This window comes from Beauveria bassiana, assembly GCF_000280675.1.
Source record: "Beauveria bassiana ARSEF 2860 unplaced genomic scaffold BBA_S00002, whole genome shotgun sequence".
NCBI lineage: Eukaryota > Fungi > Ascomycota > Sordariomycetes > Hypocreales > Cordycipitaceae > Beauveria > Beauveria bassiana.
Genome location: NW_007930837.1, coordinates 1,283,005 through 1,306,786, shown reverse-complemented (window position 1 = coordinate 1,306,786; position 23,782 = coordinate 1,283,005). Strand labels below are relative to the sequence as shown.

The 23,782-nt window shown below is 52.0% G+C and overlaps 8 protein-coding genes across 8 annotated transcripts; 5 read left to right on the top strand and 3 right to left on the bottom strand.

The window, feature by feature from the left end:
- Positions 1–972: 972 nt before the first annotated feature.
- On the top strand, positions 973–2,001 carry BBA_01033 (cholera enterotoxin subunit A2; the record flags this gene model as incomplete). The annotated part of the gene is made up of 1 exon (XM_008596130.1): positions 973–2,001. One exon carries the CDS (start codon positions 973–975, stop codon positions 1,999–2,001), a length of 1,029 nt encoding a protein of 342 aa, XP_008594352.1.
- A 438-nt stretch (positions 2,002–2,439) lies between these two features.
- Positions 2,440–3,602, bottom strand: BBA_01032 (nmrA-like family protein; the record flags this gene model as incomplete). Its single annotated transcript, XM_008596129.1, has 4 exons — positions 2,440–2,890; positions 2,939–3,013; positions 3,084–3,317; positions 3,391–3,602. 4 exons carry the CDS (start codon positions 3,600–3,602, stop codon positions 2,440–2,442), a joined length of 972 nt encoding a protein of 323 aa, XP_008594351.1.
- A 2,981-nt stretch (positions 3,603–6,583) lies between these two features.
- On the top strand, positions 6,584–7,975 carry BBA_01031 (uncharacterized protein; the record flags this gene model as incomplete). The annotated part of the gene is made up of 1 exon (XM_008596128.1): positions 6,584–7,975. One exon carries the CDS (start codon positions 6,584–6,586, stop codon positions 7,973–7,975), a length of 1,392 nt encoding a protein of 463 aa, XP_008594350.1.
- Positions 7,976–9,004: 1,029 nt separating this feature from the next.
- BBA_01030 (UV excision repair protein Rad23) lies at positions 9,005–10,610 on the top strand (the record flags this gene model as incomplete). Its single annotated transcript, XM_008596127.1, has 6 exons — positions 9,005–9,022; positions 9,150–9,197; positions 9,298–9,507; positions 9,576–9,905; positions 9,962–10,420; positions 10,482–10,610. The coding sequence occupies 6 exons, from the start codon at positions 9,005–9,007 to the stop codon at positions 10,608–10,610; spliced, it is 1,194 nt and encodes a 397-aa protein (XP_008594349.1).
- Positions 10,611–11,249: 639 nt separating this feature from the next.
- On the bottom strand, positions 11,250–13,013 carry BBA_01029 (myb-like DNA-binding domain-containing protein; the record flags this gene model as incomplete). Its single annotated transcript, XM_008596126.1, has 1 exon — positions 11,250–13,013. One exon carries the CDS (start codon positions 13,011–13,013, stop codon positions 11,250–11,252), a length of 1,764 nt encoding a protein of 587 aa, XP_008594348.1.
- Positions 13,014–13,535: 522 nt separating this feature from the next.
- Positions 13,536–16,038, top strand: BBA_01028 (RING-12 protein; the record flags this gene model as incomplete). Its single annotated transcript, XM_008596125.1, has 4 exons — positions 13,536–13,664; positions 13,952–14,095; positions 14,148–14,205; positions 14,261–16,038. The coding sequence occupies 4 exons, from the start codon at positions 13,536–13,538 to the stop codon at positions 16,036–16,038; spliced, it is 2,109 nt and encodes a 702-aa protein (XP_008594347.1).
- Positions 16,039–16,686: 648 nt separating this feature from the next.
- On the bottom strand, positions 16,687–17,736 carry BBA_01027 (uncharacterized protein; the record flags this gene model as incomplete). Its single annotated transcript, XM_008596124.1, has 1 exon — positions 16,687–17,736. One exon carries the CDS (start codon positions 17,734–17,736, stop codon positions 16,687–16,689), a length of 1,050 nt encoding a protein of 349 aa, XP_008594346.1.
- Positions 17,737–20,525: 2,789 nt separating this feature from the next.
- Positions 20,526–21,659, top strand: BBA_01026 (uncharacterized protein; the record flags this gene model as incomplete). The annotated part of the gene is made up of 2 exons (XM_008596123.1): positions 20,526–20,725; positions 20,786–21,659. The coding sequence occupies 2 exons, from the start codon at positions 20,526–20,528 to the stop codon at positions 21,657–21,659; spliced, it is 1,074 nt and encodes a 357-aa protein (XP_008594345.1).
- Between the last annotated feature and the right edge of the window lie 2,123 nt (positions 21,660–23,782).

The following is a 23,782-nucleotide window of genomic DNA, read 5'->3' as shown; positions in this document are numbered from 1 at the left end:
ATAACGCGTGTTCCCTTTGACATCAATTGGTCGCTGTTCTAGTTTGTTTTCTTTCTAGAAAGAAGATATAAGCCAATCTGACGACAAGTTATCTACCCTCTTTAATGCAATTACCCTTTTTCTTCAGCTCGAGGAGGCTACAAGGCGGCTACCGTGGCATGCCATTGATACCGTCCCGTCATTGACGGCTACAGAGGCAAGAGAGGCCACGAATCGACCTACAGATCCTCTTCCAGAGCCTTCAGCTGCCTCTAGATCCACTCAGACGATATAGGTCGTGGGACATATGTTGAGCGGACCGATTCACTTTACTAGAAAGGTGCTTAGCTTTTACAGCGTCTTATACTATATAGCCTTTCGGCCTTTATACCTACTGGCGCTATCGTCAACGCAACGCGCCAGAGGAGGTGAAAAGCCTCTCACAGCACTATTTTAAGCTAAAATACTTTTAAAAAATGCCTTTACCTACTTTCTCAACAAAGAAGGGCAGTTATAAATATTTTAAAATTTTTCGTTTTCGACTTCGATTATAGCTGCAGTAGCCTGAGTGCGCTAACTGTCGCGTAAGACTATGCGCTGGCAGGTACAAAGCATCGAGCGCAAAACGCTGCAAAGGCTAAGTACCTCCCCTGGAGAGTCGGTCCGCTATTGAGTCGGGCCGCTTCGCATATCTCATGGGAGATACGTAAAAAACCCCCCCGAACTCCTCCTCCATTGCCGAAGGAATATGGAGTAGTATCCTTTCATTTCCCAGATGGGTATTGCTTGTTTATTAAGCTTCATGTGCTATTATATTCTAGAGTGCATATTGATGATGGGAATCTAAAGATGCTTGATATAAAGTCTCTCGAGTTTCCATTTCCTCATCGAAATTGAAACAGCCACAATAACTTCCTACAGTATTTCAATTTTCATACGTTCTATTCTATAAAATACAGTCACTCCTGATCTTTGTTGAAACAACCAGACAATATGGTCAAAGCATGGTCTTGGGCTGCGGCGGCACTTGCTTGTGCCATCATTCCAACTCACGGTGCTGTGGTACCAAACAACAACTTGGCGCTCGAGGCAGAAACTGAAACAAGGCCATTTCGGTTTGATATACCCGACGGTGATCTTTCTGGGCTAGAGTACTACACCTCTTTACAAAAGCGACAAGAGGCACTCCCGCTTCCGAGCGTACTCTATCGGGGCAGTGGCAGCTCCCCCGAGGAAGTCAAGGCGCGTGGAGGTTTCGTCCCTCGGCAAGAGGGAGGACCACTGACGAATGAAACTTTTGGCCTGGAGTCACATCATTGGGGACGCAGTCGTACTGCATATTCTTCCACGACGAGATCGTTCGGCGTAGCTCTTGGCTACAGCGTGAGAGACCGGGATGCAGGCTGGATCTACAAGATTCATCCTACGCCAAACATGATTGACATGAATGGCTCGGGATTCAGGCTCCATTTCAGGTCCGAAGAAGAATTTTCAGCCCTGGGCGGCATTCGCTACGACCAGATTGAGGCGTGGATGCCCATGTCGAAGAGCGACCTGAAAGAAGAGTTGACGAGAGCGCATGTTTGGGAATTTCACGATTTTGAAAAGTTCTCGGCCAAGTATCCTGGAAAGAACTGGACCGTCAATCCTGACTATGACCACAAATACGACTCGCTGACCGCAAGCCCCGGACAGCCGCAGCTTGCTGGAGACACTGCCAACTTGGCAAAGTACAGCAACAAGACACTAGAGGAATACGCCATTGAGTTTATGCAAAAGAATGGCGCCGCCGTCGGTTGGGATGGCAAGTTTCCTCTTAGCTCTTTGAAAACACCAGTTGAGCAAACCCCTCCGTCAATGGCTGAGCTTTGCGCCAAAGGCCCGGACGGCAAAGTGAAATATGGCAAGGATGAAGACGACTGCTTGAACATGTATGCGCAGTGCTTGTTCGAGGGACTGACTGATACTCGGGATGCAACTATCAAGTGTATGGAGACAATGTCGTTGGCGCCCGCACACTGAGCTGTCAATTTTTGCCCGAGACTACTTTGATTACTTCTAACAAGTCAGCCTGTTTAGCTGAGGATGATCAAAGGATCCTTTTCCCCAAGCGTTCTATCCGAACTTTGATATGGAGCGTTGTGTCAACTATCAGAGGGAAATGGGCCGGAAGGAAGGGTTCATGTTCCCGTTGTCGTGCATATTTTCACATTCAACATGTAGTCTGGTTTCGCTCTCCCGGTTTAGATCTAACATCTATAGCTACTAGCATAGTGAGAGACTGGGATTACTAAAACTTTTAGGTTTGCGTATTTTTCAAAAAGAAATTGCTTCAAGATGATCTCGGAAATAGCTTTATATAGGCTGGTATCTTAGTACTGGCCTAGATAATATCAAGAATAAAAAGTCTACTATCCTAATTTATGCTCGATGAAAGGCTACAGTCCAACACATGCGAGCTTACTTAAACATGGCTTCTTCAAGAATTGGCAGAACCTGACTCAGATCCCGGTAAGTGCCCACCTCTCCTTTGACAATGAGGTCGTCCAAGGTAGCCTTGCGGACATTAGGAACATGCCAAATATCGGAGCCAAGCAGTCTCGTCAGATCGCCCGTACCCCAAAGCTTGCGCCAGTACCACGCCGGAGCGAGGGCGGAAAGGTCGGAATCGAGGCGAGCCAGAAATTCTGCCGTGACCTGCTCGGTGCTCTGTGTGAAGATGTCGGGCTTCCGGCCGTGCCTCTTTTCGAGCGCTGCAGCAATCTCCTGGCCTGTGGGAGCGAGCTCGACAAGACCAATGGCCCGGTTGCTGATTTCGGAGACGGGGTTTGTAGTAAAGATTGAGACGTAGGCAGCGGCAACATAGTTGACGGTGCTGCTCGCATTGTGTGTGAGGTGAGCCGTGTATTCGCTATTTTCGCAATAATTGTCATTGAGATTTTTTTGGGGGGGTACTTACCACATGCTCGCTTTTTCTGTGGCCGCATTGCCCGTATAAAGCAGCCGATTTCCCTCGACGTCTACTCCCATTACGCTAACAAGGTTCGCAAAACTTGTCAGTCAAAGAACAAAACTCGGGCGCAGGTGGCGCAAGGTAAACTCACATGGAACCGAGAGTGAATTCTGCAAAATTTGCAATGAGAATTACCGTGAATGGGATATTCGCTTGCCTGGCGGCCTCTAGCACATTTGCTTTCTTCTGAAGGATGGGAATTGCCAATGCTTCTTGGTCGTATTGAAGACCCAAGTCAGAGGGCACAAACAACTTGACCCCAGTCCGAGGAATAGCTCGGACAAGGCCTAGCTCGCGGTCGATGCCTTCGTCTCCAACCAGAGACCTAGCAGAGAAAAACTGATGAGAAATGGGAGATTTTATAATTTCTCTTTTTTTTTTCTTTTGGTCGGTCTTACAGTACAATGTCAATGTCCTGCAACGCCGCGACCAAAGCATCTTCGTCGAGGACATTCACTTCAATTTTTGGAACATGTGATGGCAAACTGGACACATCCGAACCGGGACGATGGAGAACCGTGATTGGTGCACCGGAAGCGATGAGCGCGGAGAGAATCTTGGAACTGAAGCGGCCGCGATGGCCGTAGACGGCAATACGATTGTAAGACATGATGAGAGATTTGGATGACGCACTCGAATCAAAAGTTGAGAAGAGGTGAAACGTCGTCATGTCAGAGTAATATAAACAACAACAGCGAACATGGTAAAGGCATTGGACCCCTCCGAAAAAGGGGAAAAAAAAAAAGGTGAAGAAAATCACAGGTTTGCTCACTGCATAGGCATAGAACCGTGAACGCAGGCAGGTCTCTCAAGATGATGTAATTACTATAGCCTGCTGGGGTAATATATAACGGGCCGCGCGTTGGGAACCACTGCCTCCGTTTTTGACGGTTCGATTATTTGCCAACAGAATCACGGGCGATGCAGCTCAGTAATGTAGAGTTGAAATAGCAATTGAACGTTGATGATGGTAAAGTAAAAGGGACTAGCTAGTTAATAGAATTACTTACGCGGGCGAGATTTTTTTTTCTCCTTACGAGCCCCTAGGCACCGTTTTCCATTAACACCCATGTTATGTTAGGGCCATGTCATCAAGGTTCGCCCTAAAAAAAAACACTTTAACAAATGGTGGACGTATCGGCCAGAATAGAGTTGGAATCAGATGGCCTCTGCAAGTGTCTAGATGAAAATATGAGGTATTTCTAGTCCTTTAATCAAAGCATATATTGTACATAATAATTATGATAACTAACGTTAGTTTGCCGGAGGCTCGGAAATAAGTGGGAGCACGTTTTTTATGCGTCCGTCTTCACAAAGTTCATAACACGAATATCATGTGGAGTCTGGGCGCTGGACCAAGTAGCGAATAGATTGTTGATTTGCGAAAAGAGTATAAAACCTACAAGTAATTACCATGACTCTCTTTCAACACCATCTGCCAGGCCTGCCTGCCGTCTCCATCCCTTACATGGTCTCTGAATGCCATCAGACATGACTTGAGCCATGATTTGTTTACTTTACAAAAAACCAGCGAGCACATGGTGGCAATGTAAACAACAACGGATAACACAGTTGGTTGGTCGAGTCGCGTTGACGACGCGTCGAGAAAAATAAACTTTCCCCGCGTCGCGAATCACTGCCTACCTGAGCTATGGAGATGGATGGTGGGTTGCAAAAGCGAAATTGCTCGCTAACTAAATAAACTGGCCTTGCGGGGCAACCTCGGAAACCATCGAGTCTCAAAAGAAAAAGTTGTTTTGATTGGATGGTTAGAATCATGACTGAGATTTTTGTCTGGGACATCAACAATGACAGCATGCAAGTTTGGCTGCTGTTGGCCCTTCAACCTCGACGTCAGCATAATTCCAACTAAACAAACAGACCCAACCGGCATAATGGTGGCAATCCGGTTATGTATTGACTCGAGGAGTTGCAATGTTCATCTAGCCCGCAAAACGATTATAGCGCAGGTCCACCTTTGTATCAGAGAAACTTTTTGGCGTTGAAACGGCCACGGACCAAGGGCCACCATCTCGACAATGCAAGCTGGACTTGGGGCTTTGCTGCAAGGCTACGGATAGATATGCTGTCAAAGTGACAGATCCGGTGGCATTGGACCGAGATGCAGTGGAATGCAGCTTGGCTCTGGATCGCAACTGCCCTGTCGCTGCACGCTGCTGCACAAGGTGACAAGCAAGCAAGTGACTGACCTTGAGCCATCGGGATCGCTGGGTCTCTCTACTCCACAAGCAAGCCGTGATTACAATGAGACAGCACGGCCGGAACAAAGCCAAGCAAAACATACACACAACACACACACACACACACTATACACACACTATACACACAATTGACAGATCCTTTCCTTGCATCTGATTCAATGGAGAGGCCCGCTCAAGTTGATGCAACGATTGCCTAGTTGTCCAGCTCTTGTTGCACGCGCTCCCCCACCCATGACATGATTGCTTGTATCATGCAAGGACGAAACAGAGCGCAGAGCACCACACCACCAAACAATCTTTTTGCCCTACCACTGCCACTCACTTGCTGCCTTTTCTTTCTATCCAACTTGCATGTGGGTTCATCCCAAGCACGTACCTTTTTTTTTTTTTTTTTTTTTTTTTTTTGTTCTTTTTTCTTTTTTTTTTCCTTTCTTCTCTTTCCTTCCAAGCTCCGGGTTTCCGAGACGCGTTTTTCACTGCCCTCCTCGATTTAGACTTAAGGCCTCTCTTTTCCCCTCATCACGCCCGCCATGTAAATCTGCCCTTTGACAGCCTTGCCCCTTTTCATTCTTCTTTCTGGCATTGTGCATTTTCCCGTCATCATTTTTCCAAAAGTTTAGATTTGTCATCTCAAACTCGTATGTTCGCTTCCGCTTCGCCGCCATTGAACAAGTTGGAAAATCCATTCCACAGCACAGAACAGAATCGTGCGACAGCGAGACACTAGCCTCAGTCGACAGCCAACTCTGCATTCCAATTATACAAGAGGCCATCAATTGTTTATTCCTCACCAGACCAGAGACGGTTGAATCGATTTTGCATTGAACCTTTTTGCTGGAGACGTTGCTGTTGAGACGTCGGACGCCACCCCCGCCTGCTGTCACTGTTACTCGCTACTAAGTAACTAGAACCAACATCTGCACCGTCTCTATCCACCTCCTCATTCTGTGCCCATCTACCACAATCAAAACACCAAAGCGAACAGATCCTCGACCTTTTTTTTCCCCCTCTTTCTTTCGAATCTACCGAAGCTACTTGGACGTCTTCTTGCGCCGCTTTGTTTGCGCAACCTTCTGCAGCTACCCGAATCTCGTAAAGCTGCGGCTCACCACTTACACGCCCGGTCCACTCCGCACCACCACAAGAAACAGCAAACATTTCGACCACGATATTAAGGGACCTTGCGCGTGTCGCATATATTTCTCGCATCGGACAAGACTAAAATAGCCCTTTTCGACTTCTTGTCCACGGGGGTTCTATATCTCACGGCACTCTCCTGCCGTGAGGAACCCGTTTCATCAATAGTCGCCTCGATTCTTTGCCCCTAACGTCTTCTTTCTCTTGTCTTGCAACAAAGCCCGGCGTTACCATGGCTCGAATAGCTCTTGCCATCCTCGCCGGGGTGGCCATTTGCACCACCGCTGGCGCAATGGCGTCCCTTGCCATGCTTGCTTCGAATGCATCAACTCTCCCTTCCATCAGGGCTACCGCCATAGCCGGCGCCGCGCTTCAGGGCACTCTTCTGATTGTGCTGTCTTGGTTCGTCTCGGCACATGCGCTGGTCAAAATACGCGACCTCTCACGGCCTTACACCGGTGTAGCTTTGGGTTTCGGAGTATTGGCGAGCCTCATCTCGCTCATCACAGCTTCTCTTACTCTGGCCTGGATTGGAGCGTCGACCAGCCGCGTCGACCAAGTTTGGTCTACCCGCTCATCAAACTTGATCATTGCTTCGGTCATGCTGGCCCTAGCCGTTACCACTCAGATTGCCTTCATGGTCATTCACTTTGCGCAATCCCACCAAACAAAGTCTCGTGCGCGCCAGCTCTTTGCAGCAAGGGAGGTTTCGTCGTGGTCACCAACCGCCTACGTCAAGTCCATACGCTATAGCCAGACGCTACCAAGAACAAGCGATTCAGAAGAGTCCAAGGAGTCTTTTGCCTTGAAAGACACACCGCCCTCGTTGCGCAACAAGTTTGTGCAGGCTAACCCTCTCCATCTTGCCTTTCCGCCAGCCGTCCGTCATACCTCTTCGCGGACAAGACTGCTGCACGCAAAGGACAGCATGCACAGTATAGGAACGCACAGTATAAGCACTGACATTAGTGCGAACCCGAACGCTACCCAAGAAAGCTTTGATACCTGGGACACTTCATCAGTTGATGTGCGCAATCGCCAGGCCGTCATGGAAGTCTGCACCTCACCCATCAGCCGCACCTACACTCTGGAAACCATCCCCGGCAGCCCTCGAGCCAGCATCAGTCCCGAAAACATACTCTACTTTGCGCCGCCAAGACCAGTACCCAAGCGTAGCCGAAGCCACAGCCCGGCGACTGGGCGTCCGGCCCTACGGGGAAGAGCTCCGGCCAGCGCCAACGAGCTGCACATTCATCCGCTCTTCAGATCAGACTCTCCAAGCACCCCGCCTATCCTGTCACCAGGCACAAGCGTCACGGCCGCACCAGACGCTGGCCAAATAATCTTGCCGCATGATTCGACGAGACACATTATTCCTCGTGTCCGCAGCGGGAGCTTGCCGGCCATGTCACGCAGCCCCTTTGCTCAGTACGCCGACGCTGACGTGGATGGACAAAGGATGCTCAGCAAGGAAGAGGTGCGCCAGCAGGAAAGGAAAATGACACCTCCTGTACCCGAATGGGTATTGAACAGCAAAGTGCCGCCGATACCGCGCAAGTCGGCGAATCGCAGTAGCAGTAGTCTACGAAGTCCTGCGCCTTGGACTAGTGAGCCTGACGTTTGAGATGAGAGCGTTTTGTTTTCTTTTGCTTCGTCTTTGCACGCGAGTTGGACTTTTTTTTTTTTTTCCTAATGTTTAGTTTGTTTTATAATCGTTCAGATGTAACATTCTCAATCTGAGGTGTACTTGTATGGTTTAGGAGTTTATGAGCCGATGCGCACACGATTTGGACGAGCAAGGCGTTGAAGGGGAGGGAGGCTTACTTTAATTCTAGGGTTAGGTTTGGCGTACTGGGAATTTTGCTAATTATTTTTGGGTGATATATAAACACACACACATATATATATAAATGATTCTTTTCTACAAGATGTTGTACATGTTGAAGTCGTTGGACAAGATAACAATGTAATTCGGCTTGTAACTACCTAGTCTGACAGGCGCGTAGGTACCTATATAGGTAGGTAAGCATTGTGACGCCATAGTTGTAGAAAGCTGCCCCACTAGAGCTCTCAGCGTGTGCAACGACTTCGTCAGTCTGCGGGTGCCTGGCCGTGACCAACCACAGGAAGAACGCACATGGCGGTTCACCCCCCCGCAGTGAATCACATTTTGGCGCCCAGAGATGATCTCACCAAGTGAAAAGTACAGTATCCTAGTGCCGCAAGTGATCAATTCCAAACATAAAAGTAATTCCCAGATGACGGGCAAGAATGGGCAATTGTGTCATGATTTGGCTGAGCCAGGGTTCCCCACCGCACAAGAGGCTGCAGGCCAACGGCATTCAAGCAAGCACCCAAGCACCCCAAGCACCACCCAAAGCACCACCCAAAGCACCCACCACCCAAAGCAACAAGTCAAATCGAACGCCTCCACATCAAAAAAACGCCGCCAGGCTATATTACACCACCATCAAACGCCAACCCATCAGAACCTCTCTTCTGCATACTCAATCAACCACGCAGTCTCTTCCTCGCACCGCTATCCCTCGCAACCTCTTCCTCCGGAATCCTCACCACGCCCTGCTAATCCTCACACTCGTGTGCTTTCTTCTTCCCCGCCGCAGCCGTCCAGCTGCCTCCATAACCGCCCGCCATGAAGGTCACCTTCAGAGTATGTTTTGCCACCTTGAGCATCGGCGGCTGGGCGATAACAGCCATTCTCCTGCTATGGCTACCCAGCCGCCGGGCCCCCATCGACATGCCGCGCACCTCCATAAGCTGACCACCGTCTTGCGCAGGATCTCAAGCAGCAGAAATTCACCCTCGAAGTCGAGCCCACCGACCTGGTAAGCTGCCACGCCCCGAGCCGCGCTCCTTCTCGCCGTCTCCTCGCTGCCCGACTGCCGGCCCATCTACTGCTGCAATGCTAAACATCCTTCAACATAGATCTCGGCCGTCAAGGAACGCATTTCTACCGAAAAGGGATGGGATCCCAAGCACCAAAAGCTCATCTACTCAGGTGCGGACGAACAGAACCCCGCGCCAACTGCCCCGCCATTCCTGACCAACTTTTTAGGCAAGATTTTAAAGGATGAGGAGACAGTCGCTTCTTACAACATTGAGGAAAAGGGCTTCGTTGTCTGCATGGTGAACAAGGTGACACCTTCTCCAACTGCAACTGCTCCTACTACCTACGCAACCTTCTAATTCGTCTCCTTGTCTAGCCCAAGGAAAAGCCAGCCGCGGCTACTCCCTCGGCCGCCGCTCCTCCTGCGACGCCAGCTCAGCCTGCCCAAGGCACTCCCGCCGCCCCAGCTGCTCCCAACCAGTCGTCTGCGAGCCTAACCGCCAACATCCCCGCCACCCCGACTCCCAACCGCAGCACCGATGCCACGGCTCCTGCTGGCGGCGACTCGGCCGGCCTCACCATGGGCACCGAGCGCGCCGCTGCCATTACGAGCATGGAGGCCATGGGCTTTGAGAGAAGTCAGATTGAGGCTGCCATGCGTGCTGCCTTTAACAACCCCGATAGAGCCGTCGAGTACCTCCTAACCGTAAGCGCGACTTTAGCCTCCCCAAGATGCTGCGCCGCGACTGACACATAGACCAGGGCATTCCCGAAAACATTCAGCAGGAGCAGCAGGCTCGTCAGGCCGCCGCCGCCGCTCCTGCTGCCCCAGCCGCCCCTCAGACGACACAGACCGGCGGCGATGAGGAGGGCGGAAGCGTCAACCTGTTTGATCTCGCCGCCCAGCACGGTGGCTCGGGCGGATCGCGCGGCGGCAGTGGTGACGCTGCTGCTGCCGCGGCCGACTTGGGCAACCTGGATTTCCTACGTACGAACCCTCAGTTCCAACAGCTCCGCCAAGTCGTACAACAGCAGCCCCAGATGCTGGAGCCCATCTTGCAACAGCTCGGTGCTGGCAACCCTCAGCTCGCCCAGCTCATCGCCTCCAACCCCGACGCTTTCCTCCAGCTGCTCGGCGAGGATGCCGAAGACGACGTTCCTCTGCCTCCCGGCGCCCAGGCCATTTCTGTCACTGAGGAGGAGCGCGACGCCATTGAGCGCGTATGTTGAATTGTCATCTTTTTTTATCTTTTCACTCGAAAAAGGCTAACCATCTGTGTAGCTGTGCCGCCTTGGCTTCGACAGAGATCAGGCTATCCAGGCCTACTTTGCTTGCGACAAGAACGAGGAACTCGCAGCCAACTTTTTATTCGACCAGCCCGAGGACGAGCAGCCGCCTGCGAGCCAATAGAGGAGTTGTCATACAGGGGATATGTGGGATTAGTTTACGATAATGAGAAAGAAATCTTTTTAACACTTGACGAAAGAAATCGATATCAATTGCTTGTGTTGGTTTTCTTCATCAATCTTGCTCTTTAAATGACGAGACTAGAGTTTGGGGAAAGGGGGAGAAAAGGAACATGTGTTTAACATGACTGGAATTAATTCGTGTGACGGTTTCTTTTTTTTCTGGACTTGTTGCAGCACAACGAGTAATCGGGAGCTGTGGTACATGTGCGTATTCCTTTTTTTCCAGAGCGTAATTTTCGGAGCGGCATCATCACATCATCATGTCTCCCTTTCAAAAACAAAAAAAAAGTAAAACCCCAATAAAAAGCCTAAGCAGGGTATCAATTCCAATACAAGCAAGTTGCACGAGGTAGCAAGACCGCTGCAAAAAAAAACAATAAACATGACCAAGACCTGCTTCTTGAACCAAAAGGAGCAAGCCATCCTTCTACGCCGAATCCTATGCAATTCGTACTCATCCAACCCAATCCGCTGTCATTTGACCCAAACCCGAGTAAACATCGAGAACCACCACCATGGCGAAATCCAGGCCGCGAGTGAATGTGTGTGTGTGTGTGTGTGCGTGCGTGTGTTTTTTTCTTTACGCGTCATTAACAATGGGCTCGCCATTGAGGCCGTACGCCACCTTTTGCTTTCCCTTCTTCTTGCCCTTCTTCTTGGCTGCAGCATCATCATCCGCAAAGAGCTCTTCACGCTTCTTCCGCATCAGCTCATCCTGCTCGTCCGCGATGCGCTTCCGCTCCGCCTCGTACCCTTCTTCAATCTTGCGCTGCTCCGCCATGATGCTCTCTACGGGCTCAAAGCTGGCGCCCGTGAGCGTCTTGTACTCTTCAATGTCCATCTTGGTTGTCTTTTCGCCGACGAGCGCGGCGTCGATGCGCGCCGGGTTGCAGCGCTCCTCGCGGTTAAACTTTAATTTCACGTGGCGGCGCTGCTTGCCCGGGAACATGTGCGAAATCATTTGGAATTCGGTGCCAAACATCAAGAGGCCGCGGTAAAAGAGCTCCGTCTCGTCGTCGGTCCAGATGTTGGGCCCGCGCAGCTTGGACGTGGTCATGAAGGAAGAAGAGGTGATGAGCCGCGTAAAGTCGTTTTCTTCAATCGTCTCCATGTCCTCGCCCGCGTGCGCCGCGGCTGCGCGCGCGTGCCGGTCCATGACCAGCGAGCTCTGGTCCACGACAATCTGGCCGTCGACGATGCGGAACTGCGGACCAGCGGGTGCGGGCCCGCCGCCGCCCCCTCCGCCCCCGTTGGGTGCCCCCGAGGCGTCCCCGGGCGTCGCGCCACCAGAGGGCGTTCCGTCCTTGACGCCGGGCGACGGCTCGGCGAGGGGCGTTTCGGACCGCGAGACGTCGCCGCTGGGAGTCAGACCCGTCTTGTTGAGTTTGGCTTGCACGCGGGCTTTGCGCTCGCGCTCGCGGAGTTCGTCGTGCCGGCTAAACTTTTTGCCAATGTGCAAGTCGCGGGTGAGATCCGACATTTTCAGCGTCTGCAAGTCAACCATTCTAGTCTCCGAGTCGTCAGGTGTGCTTGACCGAGCCCGACGCGGGCGCGGCGCTGCCTTTTCGCCCGGTGCTGCAGCCGCGCTTCGTTTCCTTGTTTTCGGAGCGGCGGGCGTTGCTTCACCGTCGGCGGCAGTGGCAGCATTCTTTCTCGTTCGTTTTCTCGGTGGCGCAATGGCTGCCTCGCCGTCTTCGCCAGTCGCCTCGGTAGCTGCGGCTGCTCGACGTCTTGACCTCGTGGTCTTGGGTGCAGCGGTGGCGGGAGCTTCGGCTTGCGACTCTGTTTGTGTCTCTGATGATGGTTCCGAGGAGGCTGGCGCGGATACCTGTTGATCTGTCGGTGGTGGTGTTTCGAGCTGTTGTGTCTCGACTGTCGGCTTCGGCCGTGCGGCTTGCGATGCTCGTCTTTGTCTAGTTTGACGCCGCGTGGTCGGTACACTGTCGACTTCCTGCACAACCTGGCTGGGGGCTTCTACCGCAGTGTCTTTTGAGGTGGCCTCGGCGTCGCTTCTCGCAATCTCGGTCAATGCTTTATACGTGACTGCGTCTTGTACGGCCGTAGAAGTCGAGCCAGCGCTTGACCGGCGTCGCCGTCTTGGTTGTTCAGGCGCAGCTGGTTCATCAGGAGTCTGGGTTTCGGGAACCGATTTCGAGGGCTGCTGGACCTCTGAGGCCTCGATGGGCTTTGCCGCGACAACGTCGTCGATTGCTACCGGGGCTTCGATAGGTTTCACGACCGGTGTAGGTGCTGGCGCAGGCGCGGGCGCAGCTGGACGTGCTCTGGCCGACGGAATTTTGGGCTTGAAGGCGGGCGCGCCCTTTTTCTTGAACATGGAACTCATTGTAACGGAGTGATGGAAAGTGCGCTATTGAATTTGTCGTTTCAAAGGGAAAGGTCTCGTGTTACATGTCGAGCGGGCTCTGGCTGGTTCGCCTTTCGACGAATTTCAGATGCCATTCACTCAAAATTCTTGGCGGCTTCGCCGTTCAATGATACTAAAGTTTACACGATATTTAGCCGGAGCAGGGAGGCGATAAGAAGCCACGCTTAAATGTGGCTAGTGCGCCTCCCAACTGCAGCAGTGGGTCAGCGGTGCATCTTTGATTTGCCAGCCAACTTCGAAATTTCAAACTCCTGGCTGTCATCACCTTCGCCTCACCACCATCTACGCCTCCACGATTCGGTGGATGATCGCCTGCACGGCCGGCTACGGAACGAGACTTGGTTGCGTATCGCATCTTTATCCCAAGTGCTCGCTCTATAGCTCCCCAGCGCGACCGATAAGGCATCCCCTATTGGCGCTCTTCTGATGCCTGCAGTGACCACCCCCTCGACGTCGCCTCGTCTCTCCACGACTGTCAAGATGGAGGACAGGAAGAGGCCTGCCGTTGGCAGCGCCGATGACCTCGCTCCGCCAAGTAAGAGGGTTGCCGTCAATGGATCCAAGACCAAAGATGAGGCCCCTGACATGAAGGAGGAGAGCTGGATTGAAGTAAGTGTCGCGCGACACCTTTCTGCGGACCCAACACAATGCATTTGCGCTCTGCACAGCCTAGAAATGATTCTACAAGGGATAGCGACACTCAAAATCTTCTTTTTCTGCCGTTTCCACACGTTTGGGGTCTGTCTTGCGACGAGTTTGCCTAGCCTGCGTGCCACGCGCGCCCGTTCGCGCCCCATGCCTGCTTCCCCCGCGCACCGCGACCCGATTGCAGCAATACCATCAAGGGCAAAGCAGAACTCATTGCATCTCCTCGAATACTAATCTCCTTCTCTCAGGTATATACAAAGGGCGCCATTTACCGTCAAATGCAAGAATATAGTCGCAGGGCCGCCACGGCAGAATCGCGATTGGAAGAAGTACACAAACGAGCCGTACATCATGACGATCATATAAGAATAATTGACGCCTGGTGGCAACAAGTAAGTGATCAATGGTGCGATTTCGATGACATAACATTAACAATGCTGTTAGGTTCTCGACGAAATTGAGTTGCTAGCCGACGCTTCTGCTGCGACCAAGAAACTCGAGGGTAAGCCAATTATGTTACCACTAACATTGACGTGGAGACTAATCATTGTTCTCAGGCCCTCCATTTTTAAGCAGCGTTTCTTTCAAAGATTTACAACACTTCCAAAGCCATTTGCAGGACAAGGGAAAGGCCATCGGGACCAAGACAGAAAATCTACTTCAGCGAATAGCCGCGCTTCGAGGGGAAGTTAAACCCGAGACGTCGGCTCTCGAAGGAAAAATCACGGGGCTTCTCGCCGCTCAAAAGGAATATCTACTCAGATTGGATCGCCTCAATAGCGAAAAGGATGCCTTATCAGAGCAGCTCAATACTGCGACGCTACGTTATTTCAAGGCCGAGAAAAAGCTGGACCGCGCCAAGAGTTCACAAGTGCAGAAGTTGGAACAGCAAGCATTCGCAAACGCCACACGACCACCCTCCGCCACCAAAGAAGGCTCAGAAGAGCCAGTACCTTCAATTGGGACAAACGCAGAGCTTCTCCTCAAGTATGAGGAAACCACTGCCGCCGCTGCCAAGCAGAAAGAACAATTGGACAATCTCTTTAGGGAAATACGAACCTTGCAAGACGAGAACTCGACATGGAAGGCCAAACGCGAATCCTGGTCAGATGAGGATTTCATCAGGACGGACGTCTTTAAGCAATTCAAGGGTCAAAATGAAGAGCTCATTAAGCGTATCAACAATTTGGAGGCGACAAATAAGCAGCTTCGAGAAGAGGCCGAAAAGCTACAGTCTGAGCGAACGACGTTTCGAACACAGCTTGAGGCTGATGCCAGCCAAGTCACTCAAGAATTGGAGGCGGACATTGCTGCAAGAGATCAAGATCTCGCCCGTGTTCGATCTGCGCGAGATGAGATTCTTGCCGAGAACACGCAACGAAAGGCCAGCATGGAGCAGGAGAGGCAATCACTTGAGAACATGAAGGAGCTCGTGGCCGCCAAAGAAGACCGCATCTCCGCTCTGGAGTCGGAAATTGCGAGGCTGAAGCCTTCAGACGCTGAGCAATCAACAGCAGATATTTCGACAATGACTGAGGATGAGCTTCGACAAAGTTACAAAAAATTGGAAAAGGATTTTCAGGCCATCAACGACGAACTACCTTCGATAGAGAAGGCGTTTAAGAGGATGAGGGATTTGGGTCAGAAGAGGGTTATGGACTTTGACGGTCTAGAGGAGAAGATACAGCTTCTCATTGCCGAAAAAAACAAAGCGGATCAAAAGTACTTTGCGGCGCGCAAAGATGCCGATACGCGAAATAATGAAATCCGATCCTTGCGCCATCAAAACAGTAAGAGCGCGGAGATTATTGCTCAATTGAAGGAATTAGAGTCGCAGAACCGCACATTACTCGGCAACTTGGAAAAGCAAATGGGCGATTTGCGTCTAACAAACGCAACTCTGGTTTCAGAGAATAAGAAGATGGAGTCTGCCACACTTGAAGGAACACGCCGGATCGAGTCTTTGAATAAGCAGATTACCGATCTTACGAGCTTGGTAAAGTCGAAAGATTCAGCATCGGCAATTGTCAAGGAGAGAAATATCCAGCAAGAAGCCGAGGTGGAAAAGCTCAAAGTGCGAATTGAGCATGCGCAAAAGGACCGGGACAACTGGAGAAGCAAGGCTTTGAGCAATTCGTCGGAAGAAGAGGAGATGCTGCGAACGTTTGCCCTTTGCAGCATTTGCCGAAACAACTTTAAGAATACGGCGCTCAAGACTTGCGGTCATCTCTTTTGCAGCAAGTGTGTGGACGACCGCATCAGCAACCGCATGCGCAAATGTCCTAGCTGCTCGCGCGCCTTTGACAAAATGGACGTTATGCCTGTACACCACTAATGTTGTTTTCGAATACGGGGGGGCTTGACGATCGAGAGGGGCGAATTTCAAGGGCCAGCTTTAGCGGTGATGAACACTGATTATGCTTGGGAGGGGCGCCGAGGAGAAGGTGTAACGGCTATTGAGATATTTATTTCCGCGACTACCACTGCGAAACGGCGTTTTACGGCAAACAACAAAGAATGGAGTTACTTTTTTTTTTTTTTTGGAATTTGCTGCTCTGTACATTGTGTTTTTGGCATTCGGTCTTTCTTTGCTTATTCTCTCCCTTGATAGGGAATGATGGGGTGTATATTATTTGTGTACTTTTTGTACAAGGGAACAAGGCGAGAGAGGGGCAAAGGATAATGATTTTGGGTTCAAAATTGCTGTTTGGTGTACGAGGTGTACAAAGGCAAAGACGGCCTTTCTTTTTCCATGGGTGGTATCTGGGATTCGGCGCTTCAATCACCGGACAAACAAACATGTTTGGCTTGATTTGGATAAACAAATATATACATTTAGTATCATCGTCTTTGATGCCTTTGTAACGCTACATCCTTTCGCTATTGTACAAATGAAGAGTTTCGGGGCGCTTTTTTTGTTTCCTCGGTTCCATTCCAAGATAGCAAAAGCAACCTGATAGCACACTGGAAAGCATTCTGGTCATCATCTGCGTCGCGTAGAACCGAAGCCGGTGCTCTCGTGCCTTTCGCCGGAGCTGCTTCCGCCGCGGCGGCTCGAAGACGACGACGACGACGATGGTCCTGCCCATGAATCGCCGCCACCCCATCGCGAGCCGGAGCCGTAGTTGTTGGAGCCCCAGGGTGCGTAGCCGTAGTTGTTGCGGTTGTCGCGGTTGCGGCCGCTGGCGAGATAGCTGGCGGCGGCGCCACTTGCGAGGCCCGTCCAGAAACCAGGCCGCCATCCCTGTTGTTGCTGGCTGCTGCTACTGCCGCCGCCATTTGAGGATGACTTGTAGTTGTTGTTTGTTCCTGGGTAGGGTGGCGGGGGATCATTGCGGAAAGGCCAGCCACCGCCGCCGCCGCCGCCGCCGCCGTCGCCACCACCACCTCCATCGCCGCCGCCTCCGCCTCCGCCCCCGTATCGTCTGGCCGGGTTTGCTTGTCTTCTGTTGTTATCCGAGGCGGCTACGCAAGCCGAATACACGATCCAGGCAAGAACAGCGACAAAAACAAGGAAAAACAGCCCCGCCCAGGCGTTGTTGCCGCCCTGCGCGTCGCCGCCAAACCACCGATCATCCCCTCCCCTCGCCAGGTCCGGATATCGGCGCTCGCCCAGCTCCGTGAGCGCGAGCGTGTACTCGACACCGCAGCTGCCCTTGAGCACGTACGGATCGTCGGCCGAGGCGTAACCCTCACAGATGACGTCGGTCGCGCCGAGCTTGAGCTCAGCGGGCAGCGAGGCGGCGCAGCTCCACTCGACGTCTTGGTCGCCGTACGAGGAGCCCTGGTTGGTGCAGCGCATCACGTCAATGGCGTGGAGGCTGCAGAGGGCGCGCGGCGAGACGCACCGGAGCTGCGGCACGGCCGGGACGCGGCGGTGCGACGTCTTGGCGCCGCCGCCGCGGAGCGTCAGCGACTGCACCGAGGAGAGGAGCACGGCGGCGTTGGCTGGCGGGGGCCGTTGCTGCCGCTTCGCGGACACGGCGGAGGCGGCGAGCCCGAGGGAGAGGACAAGCGCCCCGGGGAGATGCATGACTCTTGTGTTGTTGGTTGTGCTTGGGGTAAATATTTATTTTACTTGTAACGGGGGGGGGGGGGGGATAAAAAGGGGGTGCCGAGTTTTTGCAAGACAGCAATAGCAAGTTGGATATAAGTTTGCAGGTGGTGAGGAAGTGGGTTAGGTACGACAAGTGACAAGTTGGCCACTTCCTTCACCTTTGTGTGGGCACCACCTCTCCCAAATTGGGCAGCTGCCTGCCTGCCTGCCTGCCACCTGGCATCAGAAGATACTAGATGGCTGGTGGCGGATGTGGCGCGTGGCAGGCGCGTTGACGTCGCTGAATAAAATGGTCAATCAACCTTTGCACACAAAGCACGACGGACACGAAAAGGCCATGCAAATGGAGCTGTCTTGGGCGACCACGCCGCTTCTCATTTTTGCGGCTTCTCCACAGGCAATAATGGCCATTTTCTCAAAGGTATAGCAAAGGGCAGCGATCGACAATGATGACAGCGTGCGTGCAATACTCAGCGCATCGAAACAATGCGGACGTTTGGCAGCATGGCTAGGCTTGCGAGAGACGATGGTAGGTGTAGGGTCAATTTGCCGGTTTGGCCAAAGCGGCACTTGGATGAGAAGATTCGTGACTAGCTGCTGTGGTGGGCCAAGGGCAGCGAGAGAAAGAGTGCAAACAGGAGCCAGGTGGAGGTTAGGAGGTTGTAATATATGAATGGAATGACTGAGAGGTGGGCAAGGGAGCCAATTATATTTATTTACATTGTTACGGTAATGGCAGGGTTCCTTGACATCGTGGAAAAGCCATGACTGGTCATGGAACATGTCCGCCTGGCGATTACATAGTTAATGGACCTGGAAGAGCCACCAACTTCATTCAGCAGGGTTGAGTTGAAAAAAGAAACGCTAATGCTCAGCGTTGCAAAGGCGATATATGAGTAGAGAGTATGCGACTGTTGTAGAAGAGTCGTGCATTTCGATCTACAAATTAGTTTGTCGAGTGCTATAACAGGCGTGGTGGGGTGGATAGTGCGGCAAGTGAACGGAGTAGCCAAGATCATGATCTTGGTGAGCCTGTGCGATTTGGAGGAAAATGGATAATTTGTCTTGGACCCGTCACGGGTAGAGTGAGGTGTTGATGTAGCATTAGTTGCACTTTCTGAAAAATCGCGTATTTGTCTTGGACGCGTCACGGGTAGAGTGAGGCTGTTCATGTGATATTGGAGCATGCATCCATGCATCCACCAGACAAATTGAATTAGTTACAAGCAACGTTTACCTTTTTACCTTTCGAGTGCGCCCGAGATTCATGAGTCCTCATGCCTGTCGGAAAAATAATGACCCAGTCAGTGTAGCTAGCCCTGTCGGCCCAGCGTGGTCGGGACGAGCAATGTAGCATCGTAGAATGATCTCTAGTCGTCGATTATCAACCACAATGCGCGACTTCTGGAGATTGACAATGTAAAAGGACGACCGAGTTTATTGATATAGAAGGCTGGTTCAAGGTTCCTGGATCCAATAATGTTGGGTTTTAGGAACTGAGTCGATTTGTGACAGGGCGGGCCCCCCGTTGCCTAGTGCCTACCTAGTAGTGCGCAGCCTTGGTTACCTTGGGGCTGGAAAAAAAGGTTGTTTTCAGGGCTATCGAGTACCCGCAATTAATAAGAAAGAAAAAACAGAGCTGCAAACGGCTGATACTTGAGGCTTCTCGGCAAAGCCGCATCCTCAGGGATGGCTCAAAGTAATAGTATTGAGACCCCCCCTCAATATCAATGCGTCGAAAATATTCCTGGTCATTAAGATCACTCGGGGTATTGTTTTGATGGAGCAGGTCCATGACGATCTGGCCCCGTAAACCCCCCTTGAAGGTGCTCTCTTTTCCCAGTCGGGGAATAGTTACAATCGTCATGATGGATCAAGGATAACAACAAGAACAACCAACACACCACAACCACAACCACCTCCTCACGCCCCGCCTCGTAGCTGCACGACAAATTGAGCAACGTCATCGGTGTGTGTAGCCCATTCGAGCTCTTTCTTTATGGGTGGGCTCTTTGCTGCGAACTGCTTGATCGACGACGGTATTTGACGAGACGAACTTCTTTTTTTGCGGCACACCATATCTAGAACTAACTACCTTACCCGCCAAGCCACGATGCCGCGCAACATAAGGCCATCCTGCCCGAGTCTCCGTAGAACCCACTGACTGGCTCAGTGGCTTTGCATCCAACCAAGCGTTTCACAGCTTGACTGCGCATCCTGCCGAGCATCGGTTCGCAGTGAATTAAGTTAGACTCCTCGTCAATGCTGGGAATCGCCTAGTGCGGGATGAAAACAACCCGCAACTTTCTTGGTTATTTATTATTTCGCCTCGAGTCGTTCCCTTGTGAGCGCTTGAGGGGGGGGGGGGGGGCCTGCATCAGAGATTCCCACTTGCGCTGATAAATGACGATTTGACTCGCCCAAGGTAAGGTAGCTACGGCTATCCCGCCAACAGCAACCATCACACCAACTTTTCATCCCACTTCGCCTTCCAAACCCTCACAGACCAAAGGCAGTCAACGGAACAAGGGCCAAATTTCCGAGCTTGGATAGGCAAGCGGACGTCTGGTAATAATTAATTTGTCGAATCGTCCGTGTAGATTTAATTTAAGCTTTTTTTCGGCGCAGCGATGCAGTTCTATATAACATCTGTGACTGCCTCCCCTCTTCATCCAAAATCCATATCGAAAGCATCAAGGAATTTCATCGTTCTTCTACAACCTCCTTAATCAATCGATCAACTCACCTTCATCACATCGCCCAACATGGTTGCTTCTTCCCTCTTGCTCGCTCTGGTCCCACTGGCCGCCGCCGGTCCGCTGGCCGCCTGCAAGCCCCCGACCCAGACCCAGACCCAGCCTCAGCAGACCTGCACCGCGCCTCGCGGCAACATCACCGTCCGCCAACCCGGTCTGTACCCCGAGAACGCCGATTACGATCCCAAGAGATGCGTCGCCTACGTCGGGTATGTTGAATACAAGATCCGAAGCGCTTGATCGGTTAAAACTGACACCACCTGCACCAGCCACCTGTACGAGAGCGTCATCTCCGTCTGGGATCCCGCCAAGAACGAGATTCTTGAGGTCATTGAGCTTCCCGACATCTCCCACAACCCCGCGTTCCACGTCTCCGGCGTCCAGGTCGACGTCAAGCACGACAAGCTCTCCATCAGCGCCAACGCCGGCGCCGCCTTTGACACCTCTGGCGTCGACATTTCCGGCACCAACTTCCTAGTCCAGTATGACCTCACCAAGCGCGAGGTCGAGTGGAAGAGAAACCTCACAGAAATCTCCAAGGGCATCTACGGCGGCTTCCAGGACATGGAGCACGACCCCGAGGGCAACAGCTTTGTCATTGGCACCTTCCCCAGCAGCATCATCAAGGTCAGCGCCGACAACTCAAAGGCTGAGCCCTGGTTTGTCGACGTCGGCAAGAACACGACGGTGCACGGCTACACCGGCATCGCCGCCTTCAACGAGGGCCGCAACATCCTCGTCAGCGACGGCGAGCGCGGCCAGATCCTGCGCTTCGACACCTCGGCCGAAAAGGGCGAGCCCGTCGTTGTGACCCTCAAGAGCGGCACCGAGCCCATCGGCGGCGACCTCGACGGCGCCATCCTGCCCTCCATCTACGAGAACAAGGTCTTCCTCGTCTCCGACAATACCCTCGGCACGATTGTCCTCCGCTCCGAGGACAACTGGGAGACGGCTGAGAAGGTCGGCGTCGTCCCCAACCGTCTTGGATCCGTCAACGGCTTTGCCGTCGCCACTGTCCAGATCGTCGACCGCATCTATGCCGTCACCGAGTGGTTCCTGGACAACGCCCCCGGCGGCTCCCTCAACAGAACCGCCTTCCCCTTCGAAGACATTACTGATGATATCAACAAGCTGCTTGCTTAGATAAATAGCCTTTGCATTCGAGCGCTAGTCATGTCGAGCTATACATGAATCGTCATTCGTGTTATAGATTATTTTGAGTCCTTAATAAAATCTTCTTGTTTGAGCACTTTACCTCTAAATATGTTCTTGTTTCAACATCACTGCGCTGCGTCAACGTGAAATATCGCTAAAACATTTTCAATGGCCAGGCAGCAAGTCCAGGCTTTTTCTTTTTGGTTGTCAATCTTCACAAAGGCTGTAAGCGCGGGTGCCAACGGGCGAATACACACAGCCAGACACTGGCAAATGTTTGGGAGACGGCACACGGATATGAATACGTCAGCGGATTCGGTGCCCCATCATGTGCTACTGTACCAGGAGTAGGTGACTGTTGGGAGTTCGAACGTGGGAAACGTTGTACAATCTCAGCCACCTCGCCAACAGATGCAGCGTGCCGACGTACCACTGTTTTAGTCTGCCCATTTGGTCACAGTGGTCGAGAGATAATTTCACAATTACTAGAGCATGTGCAATTCCCGACACGACGTATTCTCAGGGTGAAACATGCTGACTGCTATGTCACCGTGGAAAGACATGTGCAAATTGGTGGAAGTTGAGGTACCCTAAAGTGCAGTGTTGGAACCAGGGCCACATCGGCGTGGATATGCGAATCGGCGAAATCAGGTGCATGACTCGATAGATAGATGTGGGCAGACTCAATCTCCTACATTGCCATGTTGATGTGCTGTTACAACTCTGAACATGAGGAGTTGGGTCCCTGGATGCCTGGTTGCGACGAGTCGCACACGTCGGAGACGCGTGTACTTCGTATGCAAAGAACCGATGGGACGGGTCGCAGCACACGTACGCCGATATGCACGACGCGGCAGGAGAAGACCTGGCTTTGATGAGATGTGTGACGTAATGCGACGTGAGGCAGCGGTACAAGTGCAGCAGAGGCGAATACATGAGATGCTCGCCTGGAGGCTACGTGGGAACAAGGCGCAGATGTATGTACGGGAAGAGGCCCAGACCCTGTAATGAGCAGATTGCATGGAGCGCGTCAATAGAGGCGCCGAGACGACTGGGCGGAACGAACGAGATGGAAAATTTTGTCGCCAAAATTCTGGAAGCGAGGCTCAATGGAAAAGCGATGCGAAGGGAAGGTACATCTTGCTGATATCATGAGGGAGGAGATTCGAAGTCAACTTGCAGGGTTCCTGACCGACCAGCGAGCGGGAAATGCTAGCCTTGTTAGGCAGTTCAGGCTAGTACTAAAACGTGCAGATGTGGCTGAGTATCTGTGGCGCAAAAAAGCACCTAGGCAGTACATACCTGGCCCAGACAATGCGCCCGTCAGGGCTATATCTTGAGGTATGAGATGTAAGAGATCTCGAGACCTTGATTATCCTTACCACCAAAGGAATAGATAGAATAAGTCGAAAGATGACGAGATGGAAAAGGCTCATCCCGCCCGACGCTGGCTGATAATCAAGTAATGATAAGGGGGCGTGCGTTCGGCTCGGACACTTGGACGGACCCGAACCCGGCAAACTGGGGCGTTTGTGTGGATTTAGATGTCAGGTTAGTGTTCGGTAAGAAAGAGGTTTTGCCATTTTGGAGATACATATGGATTACAATATAGAAAGCCGTGCCGATTGCATAATTGGGCAAAACGATAAAAATAGAGGGATTTATAGCGTGCTGCAAAGGAGATTTGGTGGGTGGTTGTGTTCGCTTCCTGAGTACTCCGTAAAACAGGTGCGGCTGCGGCTGGGCGTGTGCGTCTGTGTGAAGGGGCGAGTGCCGTGCGAGTGCGTGCGTGCATGACTAATTCGGCGTAAGTTTTTTTCCTTCATCTTAAAATAGTCCAAATACACGATGATATCGTAATCTTCATGACATTTGTATGGAAATAATTGCACCACTGCTCCGGCTTCTTTCTTTTCTTGACTGGCAACCTGGGTGTACATGTGCGGTTGGGCTGATGACGGGGTGAATGACGTGGGGCAGCATGCAAGCCAACGACGCCGGCATGGGAACCTAGGCAGCTGAGAAAAGGTGCTGCAATATTCTGGCTCGACTTTTTCGTGTTGACTCACCTCTTGGCCAGGCAGAAGCAGTTTCTGTAGGCAGCAGCAGTC